The following is a 25,960-nucleotide window of genomic DNA, read 5'->3' as shown; positions in this document are numbered from 1 at the left end:
GGCGACTGTGAGTTATTGTTACGTTCGGTCGAGTATTAACTGCCGGCAGTTTCTAGTGCTCGGTAATTACGCAAGTACAATGGCGAATCTATTAAGGGTATCCTAAAATCGTCTAATTTACCGTAAAAAATTATCACATATTTATATTATATTTTTACAGATATGGAAGTGCTTTTCTAGAATTAAAATATACGCATTGATATTAGTTTGTGACGTCAAATTTATGCCAAGAAACATAGTAAACATTTTTTAAATTAAAATCCTTTTTTACAATTTTTTAATCCAATATCAAGTCGTGATATAACATTTACTTGATATAAAAAGCTCTGCAATCTATTTACTTATAAAATTGGAGGCTCCAGACTAATAGATTATCCGAGGAAACAATATGGAGTTCTTAAAATTAGACTTACTTATAGACACTTAAATCGACGAAAATCATTTAAGAAAATTTAGGTACATACGTGCAAGCGATATTAATGTAGTAATATGTAGTAGTGTGTCAATATGATACGTGAATCATAAATATATAGTTCCTATTGAAATCGGTAAAACAGCAATTCCGTCGAAGTTTGATTTTTAGTTTAGGATTGTGTTCTTTTTTGCAATTTTGTAATTAATAATTATTTAATATAATGTACTTCGCGACTCCACATTAAAAATTATATGCACGTTTTTACGTAATAATTTAATGTAGATATTTCAATGAATTTGTTATTTTGTCTAACATATGTATATGTTATTTTGATATACACGCTGCTTGAAAAATGCGTTATGTTCCTACATATCGACTTGCGAAGAATATTTCTCAAGTCCTCGGTGATTTTAAGATTTTGGATATTCGCACACAAAATGTTTAAAGATCCGGATTCGATTTTCAGCCGAGATAATATCTTTCACAATAAATTTATTTACAGATTTTCAGTACATTTCAACATCTCTCTAATAACATGCTCAATTGAGAATCAAATCATTAAATTGCTTGTCAATTTAATTTGTGATATTATTACAATAGTTCAGTTGTGTTCCTAAGTCCAGAAAATCAATTCTCTCGGCGCATATTTCAAATGATTACATATATGTGACATATAAATTTATATTAAAATTCACCAAAGATTAGATTTCAACTGTTACAGGCTGTATCTCTTACTAGTTGTATCTCTTACTATTATTTTCTTTTAATATATTTATAAATAATATATTTAATATATTTATAAATAGTGTATAACAATATTATACATGCTTATATTATTCCTACTATCGACAATGTTTCTTTAGTTGCAACAAAAAGAATTTGATAGCGCTTCCATTGAGCTCCTTTATACGTCGAGCTTAACGAAATGTTGATATGAACAGAACGCAATTTCCTGCGTTAAGCCCAACAGTGTCCTGGTTATATTCTCCCCACGGTGCTATATGGTAGCAAATAATAACATTTCTATAAGTCAGTCGTTTGTATTCGACGACTGGCGCGCATGAACCCCATTTCAATTAACGTATGATCTATGTCGTATGAGGACCTGTTCTGGCACCTTTTGAACGTTAGGGCAGTAATGCGCGGGGGATCGGCTTTCTAAGTAACTCTATATCACGTCTACGTGACACGAAACGTAGAGAAAAAAGAGCTTGACGACGGTCGGTAGGGAACAACGGGGGAAAAAAATCGTCTCTACTTGGACTTCATTCGATCGATCTCGTCTATTCTCTGCTTCTTCTTTCAGTTCAAACTTTCCTTCCATGTTATATTCTTACAATAACATGATGGTCGAGTTTGCATTTAAACGGAATGATAAATCGGATTTGGCCACACATAGTTAATTGTTTCTACTAATAAAAGAATGGAATCATAAACTGTACAGTTGCATGAATAATTGTTAATAATTTGTGATCAGTTTATTACAAATTTTATACCTATATACTAAAGAATATAAAAATTTTCGACGTCTTGTGAGAAGTAGTGGAAAATTTTATAAGAAAGACTCGTACGAATAAGCGATAAAACCAATCGCTTATTTCGGCGGAATTAAATGGGATTCGTTTTGAAATCAAACGCGTTCGATTTCGACGCATCAGCGTCAGAACGCCATCAAGCAGTCCATATTGGCGCCTCCGGTGACATTTTAGGGAATCCACCGTACAATTTCTCTCGATTCTCGACCCCAGAACATCCATTTTATTTAGCGCGCCAGGGTCCACGGGGAACGTTAAACTCGACGGCAGAGAATTCTCTTTTTCTTCGTCGGCCGATATCCCATCAGTGCCAGCAGGAACGTTTACAACGGGCTAGTGTCCAGCTTCCTAAAATCTACCATCCTCTCTCTCTCTCTCTCTCTCTCTCTCTCTCTCTCTCTCTCTCTCTCGTTTCTTCAACCAGGGTTAGCTGAGAGTTGAAACGGAGGAAGGATGACAGAGAGATGACCAATGTGCGAAGATAGAGGGAGAAAAGTAGACGGTGGACTGTCTGGACCCACCCCGAGATGGACACAGAGAATCGCCATTACAAATTGACAACCTTGATTGATAGCTCTCGCGAAAGGGACGACGCCGGCCGATCCGGTGGTTGAGCAGAAGAGGAAGGATCACGACAAACGGTGAAGAAGGGATCGTTAAGGGGAATCAGGGGTTGAAAAAGACCAGGCTAAGGGGGTTGGGGCAATCTCGATGTGAGGAAAGTGGGAATAGTAGCCAAGTGAGATGGAGTGGATGTGCTATATGTAGGTTTGGTCTGGCCTAGCTCGTTCTGCAAATTCTACTCCAAGAGATCTTTGGCAGCCAGATAGTGCGTTTTGCAAATCTATACAGTTATAGCCATCGAAACGGACGAAAACGGGAAACGAAGAGAGAGAGAGAGAGAGAGAGAGAGAGAGAGAGAGAGAGAATGAAGGGATCGAGCGACGTTATCGAAACTGAGGCTCTCGGCGAGTTTGTGACGAATGGTCTGCATCGACTAGATCCGCAAAGTACGATCTGTCCTTGTGCTATATCACTGGATACAACATTCGATGCGTTCCAAGCTACTGTACGATGAAAGTTTCGACGTACATTGAAACTTTTTAATTTATCATGTAATTGACATAATCATAATCATTTTACAATACACATTCAAAATATACTAATTAATTAACACTATTCATATAATTATATTCGGAAATAATCTGACAACTGAGCTTGAAGAACACAATTTATCAAATTTATGATAATCAAATTTTCGCGAAAACGGTCGAGAAGAAGAAAATGCAACAAAAGAGACAAGGTAATGCGAAAATAATCGAGCAACGATTTAAAAAAAACAAACGACGGAAACGCAATTACTTGTGTTATCTATGACTATGAACTCTCGTCTCATCTTGACGAGTAATAAGTAAAACTAGCAATTAAGATATTGTCGATGGACACGTTGCAACAGCTTTCCTCGATGATTCTCTCATACACCTAATATATTATAATATAATGCGTACGCCAACTCATAAAGCCGACAAACAGGCAAAAGAGTTGAGTGCGCCTGAATAAGCGATGTTTATTGAGATTATAGCAGAGGCAATTCGTGGAAAGTCGTTTATTGCAGAGAAGAAAAAAGAGGACGACAAATCTCGTATACTTGGAAAGAGTAATTACTGTATCACGCAGAAACAAGCCGCGACAGAAATCAGTGAATAGATCGGTCATCGTTGCGACCACCAATCTTTCGTCAGTAAAGAGATGTAAAGACTAGAGATACATAACGACATTGCTGAGCGATCAACTAACTCACGTCGTAATTGGATACTTTATGTCGATTAAAAAAGAAAACTGTTTCATTAATCGCTGTTTATAATTACTCGTTGCCGTCAAATATTGAGTTAAACCTTAATATAGAGCGCCTGAATTAAAAAATACTAAACTTTAATACTACTGTAATTATGTTAATGAAATCGTTCAAATTTTATTCGACGCATATTTAAAAAAAAGCGTAATAATATATGTTTACTTTAATGATTTATAAAAACTGGATTAAGAAATTAAGATATAATTGGATTAGTGCAATGCAAGTATATTTCATTCGGCAATGACTCAATGGTCATCTTCAAGACAGAAGGAAGCTCGACAAATATACCTCAGCCGTATCGTTGTTATGGAGGTAGCAGACGCCTTTTATCGCGGTATCGTCACGAAATGCCCCGTACGGTCGCAGCTTTACGGTACTTCGGTGCCGCTGTTACGTTTTTACTGCATCGTTCTGGCAGCACGTGAGGGAACGACGATTTTACCGGTGTTACCAACGCTGTAACTATATACAGTCTTGACGTTAGACAGCGCTGTACATATAGTATAGCAGGTACATCGAAGTTCTACCAAAAAGAAATCAAGTATGTACAGGTTGTTTCAGTAAATATTTGAAGATTGAAATTACTATCAAGAAAACGTGGAATCAATTTAAGGGATTGTGCAATGTTGCTTCTCTCTCATATATTACAATTAAATGTTTTCTCGCACCATTAGACATTCGCACTTTCATTATAAGTAGCTACCTTTAATCAATAAGCTTTTTTTGCAAACACGCTTGAACAAGATGTAGCATCTATTTATCTTTGTTGCGTCTAGAGGTTCAAGAGCTTATTAAAAAAGTGCTGTCATAAATTGAAGGTAAGATTTTTAATATTTATATTATATAAACTTTTTCAATAATATTATACATGAACAATATTATGCTGATTAGTTGCAATTTCTAATTTGCTTATTATTGCCACGAGAAATTTTTATTACAAAGACATGTAGATAATAAGGAATCAGGGTTGAGAATTGATTCTTGTTGTAAAAAATAATGATTATTTTAAATGCTAATAATATTTATTTTAAATAAAATAATTTACCACAACTAACACTAATTCCCGGAATATAATATTAGTACATGAAGAGGACAAAATCTATTGTCGAAACGTCTGTATTTTATTTCTTTTGAAGAATACAATTTCATACACACATTACAACTTGTGACACGGCTCACATAGGCTTATTTACCTTCTCATTTTTTAAATAATTTAATTCAAGATTTAATTTCGTTCTTTATCGTCCATGTGAAATAATGTTATTTTATTTTTTACACGTATTATTATACAATCAAATATGAACTATTTTTAAGTATATTTTTTGATCAATTTACATAAATTTTCATCTCATTTATCACGTTATTCATTGTTATTCCCTAAATTTGATATTCTATATCATATTCTATTTTTATAGTTTTTATTTTTTTATTAATACTGTTGTTGGACTTAAATTTTGATGATTTTTACTTATTGAATGTTGTAGTTAATATTTCTCAAGAGTTCTGCATAAATTTAAAGTCTTCATATACATTATGTCGCGGTAATGTTAATTTAAAAACCGGTATTTTATATTCCCTGCTTTTACTCTAATTAATTAACTACGTGCATACATCCTTAGTAAACGGAAACAAAGATATGCTATCACACCTGATCTTGCACGTCGGATAACAAATGTCTATACGCAAGACTAATTATAAATGGAACTTTAGCAATTAAATTATCATTATTTCTATTGCAAGATGTCAGTGATAATATATTACGCTCACTGTACTGCAGTATCTTTTCTACACACTTTGAAGAATGTACTCTTTCTATTCTCTCTGGCATGGTTTTCTCCACGCATATAAACCTAATAGAATCTCGCAAGAAGGATACACGGCGACAGCTTGTATGTCGTAAAACGATGCACCATCGGTTTATAGTTTATAGTTCGAGGTTCGAGTGTTTACGCGGTGGTCGTGTATGATTGAATGGAGGAGGATTTAAAAGGGATCACGCGCGCTTTTATGAGCGGTATTAGGAACGATAACGTTAAAACGCCACGTGCGAGAGTTTACTATCCGTATAGATGTGCACACAATTAATTTTACATTAATTTCGTTTATTTGTTGCCGAAAATAGAGAATAACTATAATCTATTCAAATACAATTGCTGTATATAGTAGAACTTTAATAAAGCTTACTAGAAAGTCGTGCATAATTATACTTCTTGATGACGCGTTAACGTCGCCAAATGTATTCTATTTCTGATGTAAGATAAAAGAAACAGACAAAAAAGGAACATCAAAACAGTAATCTCAAATGTATAATACATTGATTTTTATTTTATCTTCACGCAAAAAAATTGTATGCTATATAGTACGCATAAAGTAATACAAACTAAGAATTATATTAGAAATAACTTTATGTGAATATTGATTATCACAAAATTGTTATTCATAATTTAATGTCTAAGTAATATATTTTTCATTAATATTAAAACATCAGTATCAGAATTGCGACAAATATTGCAGACGATATGATGCACTTTATATATTTTTAAAATATTAAATAACTTGCACAACTCATGCCGAAGAAATAAAATGCGTCACAATCTTCGTGAACGCAGATACGGATTATCGTTAAGACAAACGGGATGAATCATAAATTCACCAATCACGATAGCTTCTACAACCAATATCAGGATTGATAAGCGGGAATTCCCGTGCGCACGGACTGTATAACGCGCGAAACGTTAGTACGCTCTCGTGCGCGGAATGCATCTCTCATCTCGGAATAATAACAATGCCCCACGGGCCACGAAGTCAATGTGGAGCAGCTGGGATCTACGTAATGAAAGTATGATTGATGATCCAACCGACGTGCATCATTAGCTCGATACGGAGGAGTGAACCGAGAAGGATATGCATGCTTGCAAGTTCCGACAAGTCGTGCACGATCGTCGTCGTCACCGACATCGTCTTAAGATTCTAAATTAACGTGTATATGATTCTATTTTAATACATTTCTTCGCAGAGCTCGAATTCATGAGAGAGATTATGGCACAATTCGAAGTACGTGTGGACAGACAGCGTTATGCTTGTGAAATTTCTGCTTAATTAATAGTCTAAAGGAAAGACGCGAGGTATTTAACAATACGAAATATAAAATATTTTTATATTTTATAAAAAAATAATTTATTAATGTCTCTTTAATTTTCTAAACAGATATGTTAATATAATTTTACTCAATAAGCATTTGCATGAAAATTTAATTGTTGTTTTTAATAATATTTAACTTTATAAATAAATTAAAAAGCTTTCATAAAAATTAAAGAATTTGCATTTACTAACCAATAAGTTATATTTATATTATTTAAAAGTGTTTTTTTATCGTTGGTATAAAAATATAATACAATCATTTAAAGAATAAATAATAATTTCAGCATTGCTACCAACAGATCATGAGGGACTAGGATCATTTGAAAAACATATTTATCTCACTTCCATTGGAACAAAATCTGCCCTAGGGCCTAATGCTTCGGCTATTAAGCTTTAATGGACTGCTGATCGTCGATGGAGAGCAAAATAGGAGTAAACGGGGAGGGATACAGGCTGAATCTCTAAGGAATTGGAAAAATGGTTGAATTTACGAACTTGGTGGACTTCATGATGTTTCTCTCTCTCTCTCTCTCTCTCTCTCTCTCTCTTCTCTCTCTCTCTCTCTCTCTCTCTCTCTCTCTCTCTCTCTCTCTCTTTCTCTCTCTGTTCCTTCTGCTTCATCAGATCTATTTCTATCCATGAAAATATTCCGTGCGTCATTCTCTGGCCACAATAATCGACCGGAACGTAGGACAGCTCGCAGAAGAACTCCATCGATTTCAATCGCGCGCAAAAGATGTGCTTTTTCTAGTGAAACTGGTTTGCCAGTCGAAGAGAAGGCGAGAAAACGGAGGTGATGGCACCGGCAAGCGGAAGGGCTGGAAAGGTCGTGGGTTGCCTGTTTGCGGCACGATGGAACTGTGATCAGGATTGACTCGGGATGATAATCTGGCGTACACGGGTTTCCACTTTACTCGATGCGAATGGCGACGTTCAGGTCGCCAAGCTCTCGCTCTCCTCGTCCCCCGATACTCACGAGCCTCTCTTCCGTCATCTCCCTCGCGAATATCCCTTTAACTATCACTCGAATTCACTAGTAATACGTATGCGTCGCAATTATTAATATTGTTGACTCAGCAAAGAAAGCGTTTCTCAATAGTGTCGATGTCAATTTTTTATTTTTTATGCATGCTGTATATATAATAAAAAATTTAATAAAGCGAATAAGTTTCTGAAATTCAATTTAGAAAACATTTTTAATTGTCTGCAAAAATCTTACAGGATGTTATTGTAATCATCAATTCACGCAAGTCTTATAGCATTGATAACATTAATAACATACTCTTGTAAATTTGAATAAAACCTGGAAAGTAAAGCATTTATGATATTCACGAAGAAGATTCTCACAAAGACACTTGAATGTTTAGTACACGATACAAAGTGTTTTATCCAGCGTACAAAAGTATGGAAGCAAACTGCAGGCCATCATTTGCAGAAGCTCGCGAGAAGCGGACGTCAGTTCAAAAGAAAGAGAGAAAGAAGCATAAAAAAGAAGAGACCGATTCCTTGCTATCCCAAAGAGCGCGTTTCGTGGATACGTTTGGATAACGGATAAAGCGCCCCTAAAGCCCAGTTTCGACAGAGCAAATAACCCGTAACTCAGTGAGTGTTTATGAGGGGGTCAGTCGTAAAAATACGATGCGAATCGGTCTCTCTCTCTCTCTCTCTCTCTCTCTGTATATTTTGATCGTTTAGTCGACTTGCCCTCACCAAACTTTTTCTCGAGTATTTTTTTCCACGTTGCGGAACAAAGACACGGCTAAGAGAAAGACAGGCCACGACCGATAGAGTGAGAAGAATTTCCACTGTAGCAACGGGAGCATGTTCCCTGATCGTAAAACTCGGTCTGATCACCGCTACCAATTATCCCACCGTTATCCGAGTGTTATCCGAACGTTATCCGGAACGTTATCCACCTCTGCCCACCCGATACTCCACGGAAGAACCCTCTCACCATCATCCGAATCACTACCGATCCCTTGAACCCTAACTGAGAGAAAACAAGAGAGAGAGAGAGAGAGAATGTGTGTGTATGCGCGCGCGCGTGCGTACGTGTATAAGAAAGAGAATGGCTCTACCCTAAACACGAAGGCTCGTTGTTGTCGCCTTTTACTGCAAACGAAGTGATTCTCTTCTCGTAAACGCGTCGTCTTTACAGATTATTTGATGAAGAAATACATTTTCCTGATATCAAACTTTCAATTCTCTCATATTGATCTATCTTTAAAGTAAAGTCAATAAGTTTATTACAGTACGTAAAAAAACATTTTTCTTTTAAATATAAACGCTTAGTATGTGACTGTAAACACTATATGCAGCTCAATTAAAAAATATTTTAAAACAAATCTAACAAAAAAATTTACTCATAGTCTTCATAGACAAAAAATTATGCATATACATATAATGTAGATTATCATAATTACTTAGAACAGAAGAAATTTTAGTTCTAAAAATGTAATTTTTACTTGTATGTTAAAAATTTTGTTGAAGAGAGAATTGACAGTTTGCGAATTATATAAATTATCCATTCGCGTGAAATGAGACTTGATAATACATAATACTTTCTAAATCACGAAACGGAATGATTGTCGGACATGATATTAATCAGATATGCAAGAGAGAAGTGAAATTCAAATTTCCATCATGAGCGTGAAACGACTGATGATCGAATCACGAAGTGATTTAATTTCAGAGAGAAAAGACGGATGTTGCGGATGCATACAAATATAATGTATACGCTACAGGTTTTATTTGAGTTGAATGTTCCCGTTTATTAAAAAATAATACCAAGAATATGTAAAAACTGAGTATTGGTTACATGAAGTATTAAAGAGATATTAGACATGACTGTTGCATTGAATTATCAATTATAATTGTACTCGTATTATACAATCACATTCGCAAATCATCAACTGTTAAATCAAGTTTCCATACTAACTGTTTACCTTCAATATATATTCAAAAAGAAAATAATTAAGAGCCAATTGTTCCATCTTTTGGTAAAGTTTATCTATTAGGTAAGAATAGCAAGATTACCCAATCACGTACGCGGATTGCCAGATAACAGGTAAATTTTACCGAAAGATGAAACAATCGGCTCTAATTGTAAGTATTTACATTAATATAAAATTATTGCATACTTCAGATTATTTGAAAAATGACTATATCAATTTGAATTATTTAAAATTCATAATCTAATTATTTTCTATAATAAATCAGACTTTTAAAAATATCATTTAAAAACAATATATTAAATAAAAAAATTACTCTATAATTCTGCATAAATTGATATTAATTTATTTTTAACACATATATAATTAATATGTATGAAATTTATGTACAATTTAATTTATTATAGAATTAACAATAATTCAATGTTATGTTTCCTTTTATTGTAATGAAAAAATCATATTAAATATAATAATCATTTTTCATCATCATGAAGCTATCGAAAAATTTAATAACATCGAACGATCTTGAAATACACAAAAATTGGCCTACTAAAGCATCTTACTAAAAAATAAATTTTATTTTGTTTAAATTAAAATAAATTATATTAATTTATAAGAAATATGAGAAAAGTCCGGAGAATAAATGTATTTATGAACTATATCCATCATAGATGGCACAATATTGTACGTGTCTCTTGTATTGTATGTATGTGTGTAAATGTTTGATGGCTGAAGTGGATTCGTCTTACCGGCTCGATTACTCTGGTCGATCATTGGTTGAACAATTCTACGTCTCGCGTTTATAAACCTGAAACAAACAAAACAATTAACTTTAATAAGATAATTGGGATTTATTTAATAAAGAATAAAGAATTTCTTTCTTTTATTTTCATAAGTTCGTCTTGTAAATATTATAATTTACATCTTTTCATCTCGCGTTATACATGCGATATACGCAATGTAAAAGAAGATTGTCTTGAAGCAATTCGTCATTTTTGCAACAATCAAGAATAAGCGAACTGTAACTGGTTTGGGAGATGAGCGAGTAGAAAACGGAAAAATTCGGTAAAGAGGAAGAAAATCCTCGATACGTCATTAGCCACGTTGAAGAAGCTTCCATGTGAACGCTTTCCGAACAATAGATCTGCGGTCTGTTTCGATGTTGGTCGAAGTCCAAGAGGGTAAGTTCAATATAGTATGAGATAGGAACAACCATGGAGGAACGGCGGTAGAATGAGCGAAACACGAAGAGGAAGGGCGTACGTCAGCCGACGTCAGCGTCGCGGCGCCCTAATGGGCGCAGACGCCGGAAGTGATTGGGTTTCTGCTCGACTGACTCGAGCACACCCCCTTCTCGTCGTAGAATACTCCAGTTCCCTGCCAGAAAGGATGAAGAGGACATAAGCAAGCCCCGAAGAAGCGATGGTACCCCCCGCCCCTCCCACCCCTCTTATTTGCAGCATATCTTTCTTGCTTAGTCTCATGTCTGGCCGATTCTCACAGGAAAATCTTATGAATAATAATTATTAAACTTTCATCACATCTTGCTCTTGCGCATGAATGCACATGGCCTTTGTCGCAGTTAAGCCATTGACGCAGAAAGTGCCCATAAGTTGTTCGACAAGTCACCGAAAGTCAAAAGAGCTTCGACCGAATGAATAGTAAAGGACTTGACGAGTGATCAGCGAACATGCACATAGAAGTATAAAGAGAGAGATAATTATAAATAAATAAATTATAATATCATCAATTGAATATCTAATAAATTATAATATCATCATTTGAATATCTAAATGCGTTATAAATATCTCCAAACTACATATTGATATATATATGTATATATATATATATATATATTATATATCAATATCGTTTTATAATACTTATTATATACATATACATCCATTGTTGCACTGAATGTGAAACACAAAATATTATATATATTAATTTAACTCGGATTATAAATATTCTAATAAAAGAAAAAAGCTGCATACAAATTCTTTTAACAATGTATAAATCTTTCTCTACAAAGGAAGTTACATACAAATATAAAATTGTAACAAATACATTTCTACTTACTTATATATTCAGCCAAAAGTCACGTAAAAAAATTCCCTCTAATATTAGAAAATTCTGAATATAATAATGCGGTGCAAATATCAATGTAATATAACGAATAATTAAATGTAATCGTTTTAGAGTCAAATTTTCGACTATCGTCGGACAAAAGTATCACTGCGCTGATATGAAACCAATGGTCTCTCTCTGACCCACACATACTCCTAAGCGCCTTTGATTCCTCTTTGGCGAGGTAGGCAACGTGTCACAACCAGCTGACTACTACTAACCACCCCCGCTCTTCCACTTTAGCAGCCACCGTTGCAGCTGAAATATCGCTCGAACAATGGTGCACAACCTTCTAACTGAAATGAAAAAGAGAAAGATAGGAAAGAAGAAACTTGTAGAGAGAGAGAGAGAGAGAGAGAGAGACACGAAAGCGGTGAGCGCGAACTGCCCAAATTCTCTTTGAAGAGTTTGGCCGCCCTAGCGAAAATCAATTGGAAAACTTAGGCTTGTCACGTTACAAGGACTTTTTTATATGCATTTCTTTTATGTATTCATAGATAAAATGTAGTAAAATTTAACAGTAATTATAAATACTAATTACTTAATAGTAAGAGTCTTACCAAATAGTAACAGTTTGGTAATATATTTATTAAATATTTGTAAAAGTAATATTATATTTTTGGTTATATTAACTAAACATTATATAACTAAACATTGATGGGCATTATTTAATTCACCATACATTTGGTAACTATTACCAGATCCTTTTATCAGTTCTTAATTGATTTTTAATTAATTACTGCGCAATAATTATTTCTAATAAGAAAATAATTTTATTAAAAGAATTAGTATGTATCTTTGTTAGGTAGAGAGACTTTTTGAAAGATAATGCAGCAAGAAGCAAAAAGCACAAAAGAAGGACTTCCTTCATCGTTGTGCGAGCGCGTGAGTAGAGTAACGATGATTACTGTCGCGCTAGCAGCATTTACTCTCCGACGGCATTCGCAATTATCGGGGAGCTTCCATTAGTTAACTGCAGTCGATACGCAGTGCACCGGGTCCTCGCATCAAAACATCATTACTGCCCGAACACGAGAGCGCGAGAGCCGCCGTACTCGCAGTACTATTGGTAATCAATTTCGCTCCCGTGGTGTACTACTGGCGAGAGCCGCGTTAATGTGAAGCCTCAGCGTTCGCGTCGCATTACGGGAAATCGAAAAGGCAGTCTCGTAATGATTATGCGTTAGAAAACGGATCGGCTGACGTGTAGGTAGGTAAGAGTTGTCGTAAAAAGACTGTTTTAATTAGCAACTGAATGAGTGCGCGCGTGAGTTGAAATAATTTTCATCGTTAAAGAAGAAAACAGATTAAAATAAATAAGATGCTTGAGAGAATAGTATTGCATTATTAACATTATCAAAATTTATTATTATTAGATATTAAATCTCGTGGAATATGTTGCTTTACTTAACGAGGGTTTCAATCAATACAGAGTAAAGTAATAATGGTGTAATTATTTTTATTGAATCAGATTGCTACATACGACTGTGAAGTTAAATTATTTATGTAATTATCCCTTCCTGCACCATAGTTAATCAGAAAACATAGTTAATGAGGATCTGACCTCGCCATCCAATCGACAATCGATTTTTGTCTGTATAAAATTACCTCTAGTCTCACTAATGCGAATTGCTGTTACATCAGGGAAAACAGCCATCATTGCATTCCAGAAAACGAATGCTTACTAGGAGTTGGTCGTATAGATAAAACATTAATAGGAATGTACACCGCTTCGTATTTAAAACCTACAATCGTTATATAAATAATTTAATAATTATTCAACCAACCTTATGATAGACAAGTCGGTATAATTTAAAAATTAGTTACTCCAATCACAGAATTAAAAAAACATATATTCTGTCTGTCTTTCTCTCTCTCTCTCTCTCACTCTTTCAAATTGAGTTATAAAATAAAAGGATACAAGGCACAATATCCTCTCTTAAAGTCTTCGTACGTCCACTTTTTCGAAATAATTTTATTGCATCAACAAAAAGGTCGCCGTTTGAGCTCGCGCGATCAAACGAAGGGATATAAATCTGAGCGTTCATAAGACTAGCGTCGTGCCGGTGCATTTACGATCGATAAAATCATTTTATCCGAATATAATGCACCAGTCGATTCATGTACCGCTCCTGGCGAGTTCCTTCTTTTTTTATTTTCTGTCTTGTTCTCTCTCGCGCCGCCGATCGTAACCGTGATTTTATACTCGGCCCGGTTACATCTAGCCTGCACGCTGATGGATCTCCTCGAAAGTGCGACGCTCGCGAATGAACGAATCATACCCTTCGCAATATATAATTCTCATTCAACAAATTAAATGAGCATTATGAATCATCAGTATCCTTTCACCTTGTAATCGAGTTTTCTGCAGGCGTCGTTGACGAAATTGCAGGACACGCTCTCGGCAATTTCGGAAACCGAAAGTTGCTATCAGTTATCCAAATTAAAAATGTGCACTTACGATTGTTACACATCGAATTGAGAAAGTATTCAAGATTTATGCAAACATTTGCGTTGCATTCTCTTTTCACTTTATGATAAAATTTTTATTAACGAACTCGAACTTTATTATAAAAATTATTAGCACACATATAACAAGAAATTATCATCATTGCCTACTTTAATTATAACTTTATTAAAAAGTACATTCAATAAAGGTTAAAAGGGGGAGAGAGAGAGAGACTCCTAGGACAAGTGAAAGATTTCGCATCACAGCATGAGTAAACTTGATGCTGAATTCCTGGTGGTCACAGAGGCGTAACGATATAAACGCCGAGAACGCGGGACCGGCGATCGCGCGTATCGGATACGCGTAGACGGGTTATGTGTGTCAACAAAGCGATTTAACACGCGACGTGTCACTGATAGCTCCCGCCGCCACAGCGGCCGCATGGCTGCCTGCGTCGCATCGACGTGCTCGGCTGGACGTGTGCACCTCGGCTGCGTTTAATCTATGACTCTGCTGGAACGCTTTTTCGGAAAATTCCTATCCCGCATACCGTTCACTTCCTCCCTCTCTATTCCCTTTTCCCCGCTTTATCCCCGAGCTTTGCTGCGTTCCCAAACCTCTCTTCTCCCCCCTCCGAAATTTATATAATTGTTTTGCCGGGATCGCCACTAAATCGTGCCGTGGAACGCGATAGCGCCGGCGCTGTTTCGCGTTGATGTCGATGGCCGCATCGGTGATCTCGCCAATAAAAGGATCGACGGTAACATCCGCAACGCTCGATATCTGCGTATCTACCACTCGTAACATCACTTCGTTTGCCCAATACACGCGTAGAGTCTTCCGATTTTTTACACGGCAAGTCTTGCTTTAGAGCGATTGTTTTCCGATGTAAAAGCATAGTACATAACGGCTGTTGAATTCGTGATTGCAGAAAAATTTTGACACATTCGACATTGTCGGCAAAACTGATAAGTTAAAACTATTTAAAAAGAAATCTCTTCTCTATGTTTCATGACGTAACTTCGGATATCTGATAATAATAGGTATATTGCCGTCAGAGTAATTTTAGTGCAATTCGACGACTTAAGAATTTAATGTAATGGGATAGATATCGGGACACACATTGCAGCCATTTCAGATTCTAGCCCAACCCTGAGTGCGAAACAGAACTGCTCGCTTCGTGAAAGGCATGTTATTGGGTTCACAGCTGTCGCAACCCTCGCCGGTTGTGGGGTAGCAAAGTACTCGAGCCGATTGTCACCGGCCACCTCGTCACCGGGGTCAGACTCATCTCGTCGTCGTCGTCGTCGTCATCGCGTCGAGGGCTGATACTACCCGCTTGTGCGCGTCACACCTAATACCCTTGCCATCTACTTTCCTCCATACGCTACGATCCCTCGCTATACTCCCATAGTCTGATTTTCACTCCATCCACCGAGTGGCACCCGCGCAACGTTCGAGTCGACTGAGGCGTCAGCTTGTACAGTCTCTTAAACGCTAGCTACGAAGCCACTATATATGTACCAACTGCTGATGCCGTTATAAACTGCCAGTCGCCCTTTCCATCTTCTCATCTCCGTATTAACGCGCAATATCCATGGATAGAAATGGTAAAAGTCTCGTTTTCTATATATATCTATCGTAGGTATTAGATTGAGTTCTCTAAATATATACATATAGGTAGGTATATATAAATATACTGACAATAGTCTTTTCAGTCTATCTTTAAAAAATCATCATCATATACATGTGCGTGCGCGATGGTGTGTGCGTATATGTAAAATTACTGATCTCTTCTTGTTTATTACTTTCAATTTATTTTTCAAGATTTAAAATATTATATATGTATTTTTAGAAAAACTATACATATATCAATATATATATATATACATGATGACTTTTCAATAAATCTATTACTATTATTCATTACCATTATTTATTATTAATTAAATAGCCACTCATCATCGTTTAGAAAAAAAAAAATTACGCGAAACCGGTAAGCAACTATATCGCAATTACCACGTCGTTTCTGACGCAAATAGTTGTTTAGGCAGTAATAGTATAGTCGTCTCGTTACTTATATCAGAACACGCAGATACACGAGAATACTCTGACCAATCTCGGTAATCTCTGGACACAGTTTATCCCGAGTCTTCTAGCGCGTTTTATTTAGATTTCACGAAAACTCAGAGCATCGGATGGAAGATAAGAGGCCGTTTAGATTGACCGCTTGTCCTCAGGATGGCCCTAAAGCGCCACGTTTACTATCTCACGGCCGTGAAATCTTGTCCCTACATCTTTCTCGACCATCACCGACACTACAGAGCATATACATCCTCCTCGAAGAGCAGTGGCGTTTCTCATTCCGGATTACGACTTCCTCCGTTCTGGCTCGAATTTTTGTGTCCCATTATGACGTTCACCTTACAAGAGCGCGTGGCTCCACTGTCGAGCTTGGTCCACTGTCGCAAAGGAGCAAAGAGGAAACCACGATACCATTTTCAAGTCCGGAGATTTAAAAGTCAGTGATATTGTACAAAGAAATAAAATACACGCGCCCGTTCGACCACGAGGGAGACAGGCTCGACATTAGAGATAGATCGAAATTTTTATCTGCGCGCGCGAAATAGAATTCGCACGAGCATGGTTTATGGGTTTGCCGCGGGAGGATTCACACAGTCCGGACGGGTTTTTTTTTTTTTTTTTAACATTTGTATGGGGTCTTTTTCTCCTTTCCACAATCCCGCACCGTACGCCTCCGCGGAGCGCACTGTAGGGGCTCGGCCGTGTGCGCGGAATTTGAATCCTCTTGTAATAAAATCCGAGCTTTATGCGACGGCCTACGATATCCTGCTCGCGCTCGCGTGCGGCTCGCGCACATTTATCCGCGAAAAAGTGAAATGTATACAGGTAGGTTACATGTGTAAGGGGGATACCTGTCCCCATTCACTTGTCTGGATATAAGTGTTGCTCGTTGCACACGAGCCACCGCATTTCGCCCGGCAGATGTAAATAATACCACGAAATCGCTACCAGATACCTATGTCTTTTTTGCCGTTTTCTTCCTTTTTGCTTTCTCGTCCAATCGCGCTCCGTTCAGCCGCACCAATGCTTCGTGCATGGATTGTACGACGCCGAATGCATCGACACGCAGTCTTGTAAACGTAAAATTCGATAACGATAATTGTGTAATAGCAATTTCCTACCTTTACTATCAATGCATAAATAAAATGATTGCATTGCAATCAGAAAATGAATAAAAACTGACGATATTTTCTCTTATTAGAAACATTATAATCGTATAATTTACATTGGAATTCAATCTTTTTATTCGTTTTACATTGCAATTTTTCTTATAAAAACGCGATTCCTCGAAAATGGCATGTATTATAAAACAAATCTAATGGAAAAATGTAATGAAATTTAGCAATGTGACAAGAACGAGCCAATGCTAACGAAAAATCAATTCTTTATGAGTCGATTGTGAATAATTGTTCACTTTTGTCGTGATAGGTCTGTCATACTTATACGAGACTGCTTATGAAATAAAGAAAAAGAAAATAAAAAAAGAGAAAAAATGGAAGGTAAGAAGAAGATTGCAAAGATTGGCGGAGTCCTACAAGTCTTCCGGTAATTTGTAATTCGCAGGTGGGAAGCGAGGAGATCTCAGATAGCAGGAAGATTTAGTAGAGATGAGCATGGTTGGCGACATGGCGTCGCTTGTCTGAGGTTTTTGCAGGCGATGTACCGATGTCATATGTGACTTTAACGAGAGGAAATTTAGGATCGTGTGATGCAATTCTTTGTATCATTCAACGTCGTCCATATTACAGTTTAATAAAGATGAAGAATCAGTTCATGTTTTTCTTTGCATTTTATGATGTTCGTATTTGACGAAATAGTTACGTCAAGTGTATGGAATTGAATTTTTCTGTAATCGATCGATTAATAATCGATCAAAGTCTTTTTATGGAAAACAATCATGTCTATCTACTAAACTAATCAAAGTTCCAAAATGGAACAACTAAATATTATAAAAAAGAATATGTACTATAAATTTTGAAGTCTTCAATTTTGTAATTATATTTTTTTAACTGATAAAAATTCTGCATGTTATATTGACGAATTAACAAATCCTTTTAAAATAGAAAAATCGTGCTCATCCTGAAATAACATAATCTCTCATTAACTGGCACAAATTCACGTCGTACGTGATGTAGGACTAGCAGTGCAACGCAGCAGCATCCAGGGTGGCGTATAATTACTCGGAATGGGCGGGGGTGCAAACGTTGATAGCGAAGTCGAAGTAAATCGGATTACTCGGATATCATCTGCGTAATGTATGTATGCAGGCATGTATACACGACGGCTGTATATACAGGATGGTGCGGCAGGAAAGGGAGGACGATGGCAACACAGTAGTGACGGCGGTAGGGTACGCTTCTCCGCTCGAGGGAAATAAGGGTGGTGCGACCCGGGAGATAAAGGGTGCACCGAACGGGCGGAGGGCGCCCTGGCTACGACATGTTTTTCTAGACAATTTGTTCGGCAACATTAATCACCGGGAGCATCGCGAGACGCAGGCGTTAGTAGAAAGGGGTCGTCGTCGTGGAAAACGCTACGATCTTTGCTATTCTTTGCGTACGGTTCGGCGTATATCGTGTGCGTACAAAAGAGAAAGGAAATATAAAATTTCGCGTACAGATGATCGATATAATTAATTAAAATAATAAATAAAGAGGTAAATTTCGTGCAATTGTTATGCGAACTTTACCTGTACACATTCTTGTAAAAAAATATCACACGTCCTCACGGATCGATCAAAATGTCCCAAATTACGTTCTCGTATATACGTGGAGAATTAGTGATTCGGAGAGAATGGGTTCCCGCTGGTTCACGAAAATTACGTTCCTTATCGAGCGTACGCTCGTAACTTCAGATTAATCCGCATTTATATTTTAAGCCGCGTGTCCCGGCCACGTATTCGAAGCGCTGCAGCGACGTCGCTTCCATCGCCTCCTTTACTTCCACGTAAACTACGACGCAACACACAATACCGTGAGATGATTATCTGGAAAACTAATTTCGCCAACGCGCGTGTTGTTGCTCGCCACTACCCTCCACCGCCCGTGCATTGCCCTTCAACTCCCTCGCTGTTGCATCGCAGCTTAGATCGACGCAGCTGAAGATGGCGAACAATGAGGAAACGGATGGACATTGTTGCAATCAAAACAGAGAAAGAAATGATTAGTCGTGTTTCCAGCGGTTCTTTCGTCCCCACTACTCGTTGTGTGCTCTCTTACTCTATACTCGCTTTATCTATTAATCGACAAAAATCAATTTAATGTTCTATATTAATTACAACGTTTCATGCGTCTTATAATGTTAACATGTTTTTTAATTTCTCACATTATTTCTTCAATTATTTCTTATTTCTTTCTATAAGTTGAATATTATAGTGTGAGACTAAATATTATAATTATTAGAACAAAAATATTAAAATCGCATTTAAACTTTAAAAGAAATTCTTGACTTGAATACTGTTTTTAAAAGTAATCTATCTTACAAAATATACAGCCAATTATCTATACTAAAAATGTATTCCACGTGATTGCTTCCTGTCGCTGATATATATATATATATATATATATATCTCCACTGACATAACGCACTCTAATTTCCTAGAACAAACGTGCGTAAGAGCACACAAATTTCAACATGCATGACACTTGTACGCAGCGCGTGCAAACCGCGTACGCACGTTCGGTACAAGGCTATTTGTAATTTTCATTATCTTGGCGTAAAGGGGAACATTTAAGCGTCGCAGCACGTAGAGAGTTAATAGGCAAACCAGTCCTTTGGGCATGGGAGCGCAAGGTTCGTTTTTGGGGATCGATACGAATTGTCTTTCTCCCTTTCTGTACGCTCTCATTCTTATTCTTCTATTTATTCCTATGATTGAATATATGCAGTGAAGACAGAGATATTCCTATATATCATAAGCATCACAGATAACGTACCATTCTGACAACAGTAAAAAAAGCAAACATTAATAAATATTTAGGATACAATTATTACTAATAACATGAAATATCAGATTACGTGTATATCGTGTGTTTTGAAAAAGAAAGTTCGCTTGCAGTGATATCGTTTTCAGATTTTTTTCACTACTATTATTACGTTATAATAAATGAAAAGTTATGAAATCTCTTAAAAATTTGTGATAATCCCCAACGGGGTGGTTGTTCAAGATAGCTATAATGCGGTTCTCGGTGGCCATTCCTGTTTGTTGATTCCAAGCGTGATGGCCAAATGTCGTTTTCGGACGTAACAACAATTTCCCAAAATCTGACGAAATTGGCCCCCAAGGCCGAGGGAACGGGATACTATGGATGGCTACGTAACGGCGTTTATTGGCTGCTTTAAGGCCGTTTCTATGCGCGACACATTGTCGCTAAATAACGTGCAAGGGCCGGTTTGCTCTCCGCTATCCTTGCAGTCTCCAAGTTCCAATCCCACTGCTCCAAGATTTCTCCATTGCTCTCTCTCTCTCTCTCTCTCTCTCTCTCTCTCACACACACACACACACGCGCGCGCGCGCGCGCGCGCGCACACACACACACACATACATTATATCTCATATTCTCTATGTTCGCAGGTTTAGTCGTCGACGCAGTATGGTTGCTTGTGTAACAGTATGAAATATGACGGAACGCGCCTCGACCAATATGCGGACCAAAGCTGTGTAGATTCAGACAAGGCGATTGTCCGATAGATATCTACTTTTCCATGATAGAGGAAGAAAGGAAAGAAGAAGATAATGTAATATATCTAATAATAGGAATAATTTTGCAAACCATCATGCAATATTGATGTATTGAATTATTAAATTATAATAAGTATAAAATAAATATATCTAATGATTATAAAATAAAAATATAACAAATAATGTGTTCAAATAGTTTTATTAATAAACAAAGTAGCAAAATGTATCCATTTTAATGTTCTCAAATCAAAAAAATTTAATCCTCAGACACAATGCGAGGGAATGGCGATAGTGATAGGATTAACATGGTTTCAACCCATCAGTAATCGGACACACCGGAATACACAGTTTCTGATAGGTTGAAATCGTGTTATTCCTATCGTTATCGCTATTTCCTCGCATTGTGTCTGGGGCTTTACACTTTTCTAAAACGTAAAAATGTATAGAAATAAAATTATCAGGAGACACGGTAGTGTCTCCGGCCATGTTAAAAAAACTACTAGTTAATTTAATAATTTACTCAACATCTATTTCAAAACTTTTTACATACATCTATAAAACTAGCAATTTTTTAATATAAATGTATCGTACACAAGAATCAACTTTTATTTGTGTGTGATTGAAAATCAGTTTCATGCAGAAATCATTACTTTATTGTTAGTAAAATGGTTTAAAAGCATATATATATATATATATATATATATTCAGAGACAAAGAACCGCGACACGTATTTGGGCCGCCATCACGACGCAACTGCGCCATTCCGGTACATTAGAAGCAGAGCATAAAGCAATTTTCTGTCCATCGTCCCTCTTTACCGTGCATCGTCGAGGACGCAGAATTACTCACACGTAACACGCATCGGATGGACACACAGACGAGCGTACAACGGCGGGGTGATTGTGAAAGGGTCGAATTCACTCATCCCTCCATTCCACACCGCCATGTTAAGCGTATAGCGAAGGGGTAATTCTCATTTGGGTGTAATCGCGCTCGCAAAACTCCATCACACTTTCCTAATAGAGCCCATGAGGGAATACACGAGGCGAATAGCTCTTCGTACGCAACCGTTAGGTATATCGATTTCGGCGTTATATTTTCTATGCTCTGTATAGAGATGTAAAAAAAGTGCAACTTTAAAGTTAAAATATTAATACAATAATAGAAGACACTCGTTATTAAACACATTAACTCTTTCAATACCACCACCGACTGCAGTCGGTATAATGAATTATAGATAGTGTTTGATACTGTACAGTAATTTTACAGCGATGCAAAATATAACAAAACAACGGTTTTTTATTGTTATATTGTATTATAAAGTGGATAGAAGAGTTTTTGGCGGCGGAGTCCCTGATACAGAGGAAGCTTACTCGCGAATTATCTGTGATATGGAAAAGATTAAATAACAAATTGAAAAAGTGTATTATTAGGAGTCAGTGCACGATAGTAAGTAGTGTGCATCTTGGATTTGATTTAATTTAATATTTCTTTTTCAAATTATAAGATACATGATGATACGTAAACAATAAATGTTTCGATTCAATGTAGGGCCATTCTCATTGTCAGTGCACAAATCAGTCACAAATTGTAGGTAGTTCACTCAGATTTTCATGAGATTATAAATTCGTATGTGCTTCTTTACAACCTCACTTATATCTTGTTTGTAGTAAGGTAAGTAGGTATATCGTTCACAGTCAGTTGCCACGCTTAATTTATAACTGATTAGTACATTGAGAATATTGAGCCAAAACATTTGCATATTATATCAATAAAGAAGATATATTAAATTAAAACAAATCCAAGGTGCGCGACTACTTACCGCGCTGTCTCCTAGCAGCTCTTTTTCAATTTGAAAAGTTAAATAAATAAAAAGCATTCTAGTATGTATATGCAATAATATTTTAGGTTACAAACAACACTTGTGAGTCATATTGCGCAAAAAAATTGATAATTTTATAATTGTATATGATAATTTAGTTTCATAAAAAAATAAAACTTCTGAAAAAAAATTGATAAGCAGTCGGAATATGAAATAGAATTAATATTCAAACCGCGTGCGCTCTCGTGCACTTACAACGGAAATTTACAACCGCGATCTACGATATTCCTAAAACCTTTCTCAGATCAAATTTCGATGGAACTATCCCATAACTATCGGACTGCCGATTTCGCCGGCAATTTCATTTTGAAAAACCGAGCATTGGAACAGCCACACGTGCTGCACCCGCCGTTCATGCGGATTTTACATATTTCTTTCGTAGCAAACTCAGTTTTCGCGCGATAGCGTAAAAAAGAGGCAGGACGCAGGTGCGGCGAATTCAAGATCGAGATTATCGAAGAACCAAACCGGAAACCAGTATCCTAGGCACGGAGCCTCCTCCATCACTCGAAGAGGGTTACCGTTGCCGCCGCCATTGCTCGTACAACGTTGTACGTAGCAAACATCCGCGCGCAGTTTCCGGAACGCTGCCTGCTTCTCTCCAACCCCCCCCCCCCCCCCCCCCCCCTCCCCTTCTCTACCATGTCTGCCATCCCATAACTCCTTCTCCTTACCGTCTATAACCGAATCCAACATGGCAACACGATACACACGTCCACGAAGCGGAAAAGGCTATGTCCCAGGACCAGGAGATAATCACGGTTAACGATTGCTCCAGCAATTACACTTCTGAATGAGATAACGGGAAGTCGTTATTCGAATTTCTCCGAGAGAAAGTCTGAGCGATCTGAGAGATCCGCGATTAGAGACTGAAATACATATTTAGAAAGACATCGTTGAAGACCGCGGATTAAAATAATATAATGTAAACATTTTCAAATTACAATATCAAAGTAAGTATTTTATTAATTAAAGTAAGTACTTAACATCGTACAATGTGAAATAGAAAAACGAATATTGTATATTTAAACGGATGTATTTAACATTATATTAAATATTACCAATTACAGAATAAGTTTTTCTTCTCTTAAAACATTGATGTTTCTCTCTCTCAAACATGTAATGTAATATAATAGTACAATATACTATATCTAACTTTCCACTAATTTCACATTTCTAAAAAATTGTGCCATAGTAAAAACAATAATTTATGAAAAGAGAGTTGTGGATAAATTCTATATTATTAATCTTTTGTAATTAAAAAGCTCCTTCTTCTCTTTATCAACTAGATAACTACATATAAGAAGATTTGAGGGTTCTGCGAAAGCGAATAATTTTAATTCGTACAATTTACGTCGCGCGAATAAATAGGTGAGTTCGGCTGGTTTGTCGGGGATGGGGCTTAGTTGCCACGATGGCACACCTGTGGAGCAAATTTACGAAATGTTTACGACCGTCTAAAGGGGCGTCCGATCCCGGTCCTCTGCCATTCCCGAATGTTGTCCCTCCGAGCGCACAATGCCGCGTCATTTGCTATTATTACGTCGTTGTTATCACCACCTCGCGGAAGCAAAGGAGATCCTACCTCTTTTCATCTATCGTTTGCTCTTCGCCTTGCTTGTTTACCTCTCTCTTCTCTTTGTGCCACGACGTTTATATCTGTATTTCAATCTTCTGAGCAATTTAAAGCTTTTCCGTTTATTTATAATGAATATAACATTGATAACAAAATATTTCTCGTGCAGATTATCAATCTTCCAATAATATGAGATGTTTTTATTTATGGGAATTCCTCGGTGAAGTACGATCGGCGAAAGTTGCCGAGTAAATTAATCGTCGTTCGTTACTTAACAAAGTATGCTCGCGCTTACAATTGGATTTTATTTATGGATTTTATTCAGAATGTATATAGGTATATCAATTACAAAAGGCGTGCCCGGAAAGCGCGAGAAGATTGGCCCTCTTCCTTCGACTCTTGGAGCCGACCTGACCTCCCTCTCCTTTCATCCTGAGTTATGAATGTTCCCAATTACATCTTAAAAGCTGTGCTCCATTAATTTTCACAGCTGCTGCCGCTTAATTGGGAGCCCGGGCCGATAATAAACCCTGGAGCTTGCACCCGGGGCCCACTACTGCGTTTATGGCCTGCGAGAGTTCCACGGGATTGCCGTCTTCGCAGACGATCGCATCGATCGGCCACTAGTTTACCCTTGTCGCTCGCTGTCGTTTTCCTTTACGAGTCTGACCTTGATTCGGGTAGACGTCAGTAGGGTAACCGCGGAACTTGCTGTCGACGTTGCTTTCAGGGAATCGATAATAGACGGTATCCGTATACTCCCGCGAGCAAAACATTCGGTGTACGTTGGAGATGTCTCATTTCGAATCGCGTGCGAAAATCTCATTACGATCTTACTACCATCATTCTTAGGCTGTCATGACTTTTACGATCGCAACATTGTATACAAAAAACGCAACGTATTATTACGATTTTTTAAGAAATTTTCACCCTAATTGGCAAATTTGTCACAACAATTGTTTAATGGCGCATCGAAAAGACTAACTCTTAACTTTCTTCTAATTAGTTAAAATCTATGGACGGGGTGGCGCGAATATCTCGAGCGGTGTGTGCCTACTGCTACATCGGTAAAATTAAATCTACATTCGCAGAGGATTTATAGAGTGTGTTCAATTTATCGTTGACAATATCGATAATTTCCTAATCAAAAGTAAGAAAGTATTCGAATGCATACAATATTATCGTTTAGTTTCAGCTATCGTATATTTAACGTGTATGTGTTATATAGTGTGCTTTAGGTTACTTTACGATGACTAACAAATT

The 25,960-nt window shown here is 36.9% G+C and overlaps 1 protein-coding gene across 1 annotated transcript in view; it reads right to left on the bottom strand.

Annotated features, from left to right (window-relative positions):
- The window catches only part of hth (Meis homeobox homothorax), a 369,578-nt gene that overhangs the window by 13,280 nt on the left and 330,338 nt on the right, over positions 1 to 25,960 (bottom strand). The window contains exon 13 of the mRNA XM_018540853.1: positions 10,647 to 10,705. Within this exon, the coding sequence (XP_018396355.1) occupies positions 10,647 to 10,705 (59 nt within the window). The remainder of the gene's footprint in view (positions 1 to 10,646; positions 10,706 to 25,960) is intronic.

Source organism: Cyphomyrmex costatus, unplaced genomic scaffold (assembly GCF_001594065.2).
Source record: "Cyphomyrmex costatus isolate MS0001 unplaced genomic scaffold, Ccosl1.0 scaffold270, whole genome shotgun sequence".
NCBI classification, from domain to species: Eukaryota; Metazoa; Arthropoda; class Insecta; order Hymenoptera; family Formicidae; genus Cyphomyrmex; species Cyphomyrmex costatus.
Note: the sequence above shows the minus strand (reverse complement) of the source record. Positions and strands in the feature narration are given on the sequence as shown.